This window comes from Thunnus thynnus, chromosome 4 (genome assembly GCF_963924715.1).
Source record: "Thunnus thynnus chromosome 4, fThuThy2.1, whole genome shotgun sequence".
Lineage (NCBI taxonomy): Eukaryota > Metazoa > Chordata > Actinopteri > Scombriformes > Scombridae > Thunnus > Thunnus thynnus.
Genome location: NC_089520.1, coordinates 7,104,189 through 7,113,073, shown reverse-complemented (window position 1 = coordinate 7,113,073; position 8,885 = coordinate 7,104,189). Strand labels below are relative to the sequence as shown.

At 37.7% G+C, this 8,885-nt stretch overlaps 2 protein-coding genes across 2 annotated transcripts; one reads left to right on the top strand and one right to left on the bottom strand.

The window, feature by feature from the left end:
• Positions 1-749: 749 nt before the first annotated feature.
• LOC137181003 (homeobox expressed in ES cells 1-like) lies at positions 750-6,089 on the bottom strand. Its single transcript, XM_067586324.1, has 5 exons — positions 6,016-6,089; positions 3,933-4,075; positions 2,535-2,704; positions 2,251-2,352; positions 750-1,409 (listed from the first exon to the last, which is right to left on the bottom strand). Exons 2-5 carry the CDS (start codon positions 4,051-4,053, stop codon positions 1,203-1,205), a joined length of 600 nt encoding a protein of 199 aa, XP_067442425.1. The 5' UTR covers positions 4,054-4,075; positions 6,016-6,089; the 3' UTR covers positions 750-1,202.
• Positions 6,090-6,298: 209 nt separating this feature from the next.
• Positions 6,299-8,682, top strand: LOC137181002 (E3 ubiquitin-protein ligase TRIM39-like). The gene has a single exon (XM_067586323.1). It carries the CDS (start codon positions 6,304-6,306, stop codon positions 7,708-7,710), a length of 1,407 nt encoding a protein of 468 aa, XP_067442424.1. The 5' UTR covers positions 6,299-6,303; the 3' UTR covers positions 7,711-8,682.
• Positions 8,683-8,885: the final 203 nt, after the last annotated feature.

Sequence of the window (8,885 nt, the reverse complement as noted above, 5' to 3'; positions counted from 1 at the left end):
TAACTCCTTTAAGCTTTACAAGATAATTATTTTTCTTTTTCTTTTATTACATTCATTAGTCCCCCTGGTGTATACACAAGTTGCTGTTTACGTGCCATATACTTGTCTCAATAAAGTTCCTGTTAAAATTTTTTTTTTCATGAAAAATACAACTGTGGATCAAAGATCTCAAACTGTGCAGTGAATGACATCGTAACAAAGCAACAAAAAAGTGTTTCAGACCGGAAGTGATGATACAAAGCACAAAATAAAAATGTGAAAAGGAAATTAGGGAGAAACAAGACCGTAATAATCTAATCAGCATCATGACAGCGAGTGGTTGGAAACAAATTTTTATCCAGGAATCCACAAAAAATAGTGGAAGATGGCTGTAATGTGAATACAGTTGATATGTAAAATTGTAATTACTGTATTTATTTGTTTGAGTTCTGTTAAGTTGCTTAGGTTCTCATTGGTAGATTTTCAACTTTTTCACCCAATATTTATTATGTTTTTTCAATATAAATTCAGTATATTTTTTTAAATACAGGATGAAAATTTAAAAAACGATTGCTAGTCTGAAATTATGAAGAGTTTGGGTGATTCTTTAGCTTTTTTTTCTTTCCGGTAAACACTGTCAGAGATCTCACCAGTAAAAATCTGAACACTATCAAACTGATTCATCTTAATGATATACCAAAGGACTTTGTACTATGGCGAAGTTATGCAAGGGACAGACACAAGATTCAATACTTTACTTTGTTTTAATTATACTTTGTACAGCTTAGAAAACAGAAACCTATTCACATATTAAGACATTTTAATATTAAAGAGAGAGAAGGAGTGAGACACGCTGACCCCGAGCAGATCTTAAAACAAAGTTTGATCTCCAATCTGCCGAATCTTCAGGACAACATGGCATGCTTCCTCATATGCTTCACAGTTAGAGGAATCCTTTTTATGTCATTACGGATTTCAAAAAGCCAAAAATGATCAGTTAGGATGTGTTAATAATCAAGATCAAGATATGACCCGGTTTGTAAGCAAACTGTGACTTTCATTTGTCACCATTTGTTTTCCACAGTTGTGTTTTTGCATGAATGTTTGGAAGGAAGGAAGGAAGGAAGAAGCTGGAAGAAGCTGATGATGTGCGGATAGTAAATTTACAAGTAAACAGCTGATCTTGCATGTACATGATCAGAAACAGGATGAGTTCATGAGCATCATTCTTCCTCCTCTTCAACCTCAAGCTGAAGATGAGAGGCGAGTTGCTGGGCGAACTCAAGTTCACCTCGCACGTCCCTCTTGGCTTTCAGCTGACCTCTAACCTCGTGTTTGACCCTGAGGTCGGCTACAGCCGTCTGGACCAGCCGCAGTCGTGTTTCTCTGAGGGAACGCCTCAGCTTGGCTCGCCGGTTTTGAAACCAGATCTGACAAAGACAAAGAAAGAAATTGTGTTATGCTGTTATCCTTCCAACATTTTCATTAGATTGTTTTTTCACTTAAATTGCTTAAAATACTGCATCTGGGAAAGTTTTCATATATATTCACTTTTAAGCCTTTATTTATTAATTGATTTTTGTTTTCAAATATCAAAAGTATTCTCTTGAACTTCCTATGTTGAAACATATGTTCCATTGAAAGGCAGCAGTGGTATCAGTGGAAGGAGCTTTATTAGCACTAATAGTAGTAGTAACAGTGGGTAAAGCTGTACAAGCACAGTTCAAAGCACAAAATTCAACCTTAAACACAAAATATTGGGAATTTTTTGGTATGAAAAAGGGAAAATATCAAGACAATAATAGCAGTAGTAGAGGTTGCATTATTGCTAGAAGTAGTAGTGATAGCTCACAAGCAGCAGCATCAGTAGCCATGTTTAAAATAGCAGTATAGCAGCCAATAATAGTACTGTAGTAAAAGTAGTAGAAGTACTGGCATTGTAGGAATAACAGTGTCGGTAAAAGTCGTATCAGTAGCAGCAACACTGGTGGTAGCATTATAGCAGTAGCAGCAGCAGTAGCACTAATAATGATAGTAACAGTATAGTTGCATTATAACAATAGGTGGATGTAAGTCATATTAGCAGCAGCAGCAGTAGTGATAGTAGACAAATTCTCTGGGAAACAATAGATGTATTTTGGTATGAAAATGAAAACTTAAAATGATGACAGCAAAAACATTGACAGTTATGTGTCATTCGTGGTGTGTGTACATCATTGCGTGTGTGTATGTGTGTGTGTGTGTGTGTGTCAGTATCAGTGTTATCTAAACCTGTATTCGGTCCTCGTCCAGGTCGAGTTTCCCTGCTAGCTGTTCCCTCAGCTGGATACCTGGATAACAGTTCACCTGAAACACTGTCTCCAATACATTCACCTGCAGGATACACACACACACACACACACACACACACGGATATTATATAAATAGCATACTATACAAACATAACCACAAAACAGTGGTTTTATATTAATTGTCCTCAACTTTATGACTTAACTGAACTCAGTGAACGAGTCTGAATGACTCATTAAATGATTGATGACTTATTGATGAATTACCTGGTTGTTGGTGAAGGCAGTGCGTGGTCTGCGTCCAGTATACCAGTTAGACGTCGGCCTGGTCAAGTTGAGCTGCTGAGAATGTTGCTGTTGTTGTTGTTGTTGTTTATAACAGTGTTGTTGTTTAGAGCGGAAACTGTTCCCTTTGTTCTCCTTCTCTGCTCCGACCTCTGGATTCACACAGATAAATCAAAGAGATGATCACACATCATACACCTTTTATAATTAAAATGTGGCAATTAATCAATTCATTCTCACAACATTAAACCAAACGAAGGGACTTTCCCAGTTCTTTGATGAAAGGATTCAACAGATGTTACACACATCAACTGATACAAATCCAATTAACTTTATTCCCAGGTTTGAACGGTCTACCTAACAGTGATCCGTTTGATATCAAAACCCACAATAAAAACCCTGGAAAAGTTTTGTAGGACTATTAAAAATCATGAACTATTAGGTTAATGAAACACCTACTTTAGTTTTTGTTATGTTCACAGTTCGTTACAAGTTTATTACAATACAGGACAGTATCCTCCTCCATCAACAGACTAAATCAGCCAGAATTACTTTAGAGGATTCAGCTGCAAAATGAATGCAGTTATATGAGGAGGCAGTAGAAATTTACATGCTGAACAAATACAGGATTTTCTCATATGATTTTAATAAATTAAATAAATAAGTAATGCCTCTCTGTAATTTAATAAATAATTGATATGTCCCTAAAACTGAATTTCGGGTTGATTTACACGTGGATTGATGGGATTATTTCCTGTGTCAGTGTGTAGTTCAAAACCAACATTTCAAATTTCCCAAAGCAAAGGAAAATACTGAAAATTTGAAAATGTCAGATTGTTGATGAATTTAATAAATATAGCAGCTAATTAGGGAGAACTGGGGGGAAATATCAATAAAAAATACTGAGCTCAGAAGTCATATAGTTACACAAATGAGCAAAAAGATTCAATCTCTGCATTTATAGAATATTTGAAAAACTTTTACTCTCAGTACATTTAGTATGAGCCTCTTATTACATTTAGTCAAGTACATTTATATGCAGTAACAGTTCTGTACAGGACATTTTGGTGCTCTGTGTCAATTAGATGGTGGTAAAGTTTGCAATGAAACCTTAAATGTGATTTCCCATTTTATTTTCTTGTGTGAAACTCATTTAGATGTTACAGGAAAAAAAATGGCACTTTGATATTATAAATACATGATACATGACAAGGAGGAAATAATGGGTCAATTCTATATGTTTTTGCCACACATATAGTAACACACACACGTTTCATATAAGACTGAGTGTTGGTGCCTCATCAATAAAACTCATCAGAGTTTAACTACTCTGTCAGCTTGTTCAGACAATTGTTCAAATTCAAAACTTTGGTTCCTCACCTGCCCAGGGTCGATGGAGTTTCAGACAGTCTCCAGGTCTTTCCTGCTCCAAACCCAAAATCCGCTCAATGGAAAACACCGGCCTGCTTCCTGCTGTCACAGCACCCAGAGTGGACGCCATGATGGATGGATGATCTGACTAACTGATCAATAAACAGTTGGAGAGCAGAGAGCCTCCAGGTGTGATTACAAACCTACTGTTAACAGCCAGAACAAGTTATCCTAGTCACTGTAAAGAAAAAAAAAAAAGTTCCTCAAGTCAATTTGCTTTCATTTAAAATTTACTTGGTCTAAAAAAAAAACCAAGCCAGCAGAGACACTGTAGCTTCTTTAAGGAGCTGTGGTCTAAAATAAACTGAGAAGATGAATGGATGGTTTAGGTACATGTGAAGCAGCAGGACGACACACTGCTGGCTGCTTGTTTAAATGGGAGTGGAGGATTTACACTGGCTACCAATTAGAATTAAGAAGTGATTTTCCATGTGAATGAGATTCCCCGAGGTTCCTTACATACAGCAGCTAATCTCTGCTGAGTGAGTGTGTGTGTGTGTGTATGTGTGTGTGTGTGCCAGTGAAAGACAGCATATTTTAATTTTTTTAGTTTGCTTAGTTTTTAAGTTTCACAATCAAATGCCAGAACTCTGCATAAAGAGAGAGTATTTGCAAGCTTCGCAGCAAACAAAAAAAGCTCACATTGATGAATGTGTGTATATATGTGTGTGTGTTGGTACCTGAGTTTCCCCTCAGGCTACTGTATGTGTGTGTATGTGTGTGTGTGTGTGAGATTAGGGCGAGCAGCCTTTTTAAAAAACTGCCACAACTGTCACACAAACACAAAGCAGGATCACCTTCTTTTCTTCTGAATTACCAAAGTAGAAAATCAGTTTAGTTTTCACACTGAAAATACGTCCGTCCTTCTGTTACAAGTCTGCGACAGAGTTTAAACTAATAATAATAATAATGATAATGATGGCAATAATAATGATCCGGTGAGATCCACTAATGCTATTAGCCTAATCTATATGTGTTGTGATGCAGATGAAGCTCGTAGCGTCTGAATGCAGATCGAAGCAGCAGGGAGGAAAACCTTTTCAGAACCAGATTAGCTCCTAATGAAGGACCGTTAGCAGCTTTAAACCGAGAGCACACTTGTTTATTTATCCTTCAATGATGATGATGATGGGAGGATGTGATGACTATACAGACAGAGAAACTCAGATTCAGTGTGACTGGTGGAATACAGTTGAAGGAATAGTTCACCAATTTGGGAAATACACTTATTCATTTTCTCCCTGAGAGTGAGATGAGGAGATCGATATTAATCTCATGTCTGTGCGTCGGCCTGCGTACAAAGCTGGCTCTGTCATGAATGTGTTCAGTACATTTTATCAATCTGTTTATTAGGTTTTGATATGTGTTTTGTGCGAGTGGAATAACAAACATGACCAGGCGCTGACTCTGGATCAGCATGTGATTTGTTCCTATCTTTCCCAGCTGAGGGATATCACTAAACTCAGGCCTATGAGCTGAGATGGAGATGATTATTCACACTATTATTTCATCTCATCTAGACTATTGTAACTCTACTTTTACTTGTAGGAGGAAAGTGTCCCTGAATGCAGCTGCTAAGCTCCTGACCAGGTCTTCATGTTCCTCCAATCCTGATCTCTTTACGCTGAGTTCAGTTCAAGATTCTTGTCATTACTTTTAAAGCTCTACATGATTTTTATTTTTGATTTTAAACTCTGAAGCACTTGTGATGTCTGATTTAGAAAGGTGCTATATAAATAAACTTTATTTACATATGTAGAGTTTATCCTTGAGGAACCATAAATATCCACAGAAAATGTCATGGAAATCTGTGGAATTCCTCATCAGAAGTCTGTATGAGTAAGTAGTATGTGACAAAATATCAAAATGTGTGGTTCAAAAAGTACCAATACTCAATTTAAACATGTAAATATGCAAATATGTGTGTCTACAAACAAATATACAGACATACAGAAGTGGTTTAACGGCACTGCACTCTGTCTATAAATCTACAGAGTGATATATCAAATAAACACATTGGAACGTAACTCACCTCTGGTCTCAGTTATTGCATCATTTCATAGAAATGGTGTGATGAAGCTCCGCCTCTTATGGAACTTGATTCACCGGAGACAAACAGAGAGACGACACAGGTTGGAAAACAGACAATAAGTTGGAATACTAAAACTGCAATACTGCTACTTCAACCCACTGCGACTTTTTCACGCCAAATGTAAGTATTACCAAAAACAAGACACTTTCTAGAGGAGAATGGAGAGCCACAATTAACTGATTTTTGTGTGTTCTGTCTGGTCTGTTTTTAGCTTCGCTCAGGGTGAAAATGTCTTTCCAGTCAGAGGAGGATCTCTCCTGTCCTGTCTGCCATGACATTTATAAAAATCCTGTTGTCCTGACATGCAGTCACAGCTTCTGTAAAGAATGTTTGCAGAGTTGGTGGAGTAGGAAACAAATACATGAGTGTCCAGTTTGTAACGAAAGACCTTTAATGAGTGATCCACCTTGTAACTTGGCATTAAAGAACCTGTGTGAGGCCTTTTTACTGAAGAGAGATCAGAGAGCTTCAGCGGGGTCTGAGGATCTCTGCAGTCTGCACTCTGAGAAACTCAAACTCTTCTGTCTGGACCATCAGCAGCCAGTGTGTCTCGTCTGTCTGCATTCAAAAACACACACCAACCACAGATTCAGACCCATCGATGAAGCTGCACAGGATCACAAAGAGGAACTCCGGAAATCCCTGGAGCCCTTAAAGGAGAAACTGAAGCTCTTTAAAGAAGTTAAAGAGAACTGTGATCAAACAGCAAAACACATTAAATTTCAGACCCGAAACACAGAGAAGCAGATTAAAGAGCAGTTTAAGAAGCTTCACCATTTTCTGCAAGAGGAAGAGGAGGCCAGGATCGCTGCTCTGAGGAAGGAGGAAAAGCAGAAATGTAAAGTTATGAAGGAGAAGACCGAGGCTCTGAGCAGAGAGATAGCAGCTCTTTCAGACACAATCAGAGCCACAGAGGAGGAGCTGAGAGCTGAAGACGTCTCATTCCTGCAGAACTACAAGGCTGCAGTGAAAAGAGTCCAGCAGCGCCCCCTGCTGGATGATCCAGAGCTGGTCTCAGGAGCTTTGATAGATGTGGCCAAACACCTGGGCAACGTGACCTTCAACATCTGGGACAAGATGAAGGAGATGGTCTCCTACACTCCTGTGATTCTGGATCCAAACACTGCTCATACAAACCTTATCCTGTCTGAAGATCTGACCAGTGTGAGACATGGAGAGAAACAGAAGCTTCCTGAAAATCGAGAGAGGATTGAATATCGCTCTGTCCTGGGCTCTGAGGGTTTTAGCTCAGGGACTCACAGCTGGGATGTTGAGGTTGGAGACAGTACAGTCTGGTGCCTGGGTGTGGCAGAAGAGTGTGTCCAGAGAAAGGGAAGCACAGGCATACTGTATGAATATTGGAGACTGGGATTCTCTAATGAAAAATATACAGCAGAGCCCTCACTGGGCTACTCCACTGTTCTCTCAGTGAAGAAGAAGCTGCAGAGGATCAGAGTTCATCTGGACTGGAACAAAGGAAAACTGTCATTCTCTGATCCTGATATTAACACTCATATACACACTTTCACACACACTTTCACTGAAAGGCTGTTTCCATACATTTACACTAACAAAGAATTTCAACTTAAGATTTTACCAATGAAGGTGTCTGTAACAACAGAACAGGACAGTTAGATGATGATTTTAACAATGGTACATGAAGCTTCAGGTTTCTATGACTATGAATATCAAAAGTGACTCATAGTCCTTTTATACATAGTTCATAGTGTAGTGGTGTCTTTGTGTGTGTTCTAGAAATGCTTCTGCCTCGATCTTATGACAGTTGTTGCTACTATCTTTGTCAGAGAATTTCAATAATGAGTTTTGATGTATTTGTTTCATATATTCAATTTGGCAGCTAGTGTTTTAAATACTCATCCATTTCAAATCCTTCCATGTATCTTACATGCTATAGATGTGAAAGAGGGGGCTTGAGTTGGCCAAGTTTATCCTTAAGGCAGCTCTTCTGCCCAGACTTGGTACTATAATAGGAGACACTGCCTCAAAGGCTAAAATTCAGGAAATAAACATGCATGTGTTATAAAATCTCTTAACTGTATGAATATGTTCACTTGAAGGACCAGAATTTTGGTCCAAAGCCAATTCTAAAGCTACAATGTACTGAATTATCTCCCTTTATACTTGTTTCTCACCGTTTTTCTTTATTGGTCTTCACTTCACTGTGAACACTGTGACTGCATCTAATATTTACAGTAACCGACTCCAATGTAGAGCTTATTTAAACACTATATATCCATTTGTAAAAAAGTCATTAAACATTTCTTCATGCAGACAAACCTGTCGATAAAAGTGCTCTCATTCAGTCACACAAGGGCTTCAGTTATCATTGTGTTCTAAATGTACAATCATTTTAATTATTTTCTGTCTCCTGTTACTGATTTAAGAACTATTTTATCTCATTATTCTCATTGTAAGTCTTTCTGAATAAGTAAATACACTAAAAATGTATCTGATGATGTACAGTATATTATAATTGTAATCTGTAACCTGCTGTGATTATTTTCAATTATTAAGAGTTATTTTTAACTACTGTGTGGATTACTATAAAATGTTTTACAGACAATCATGGTCTCCAGAGAATGAAGCCTACAAAACTAACCCTACTAACTGATGATCCTCTGTCATTTCCTTTAGAGTAACCACAATTCACGTTTGTGGTTTTAAGTAAAATGTCTTGACAACTGTTGTACAGATTACCATAAAATGGCTGTAAACTCATAGTCTTGTTTTTTGATGACTTTGCTTGTAAAACCAATAAAGAATTAAGCAAAAAAGGAAATTTTGATCTC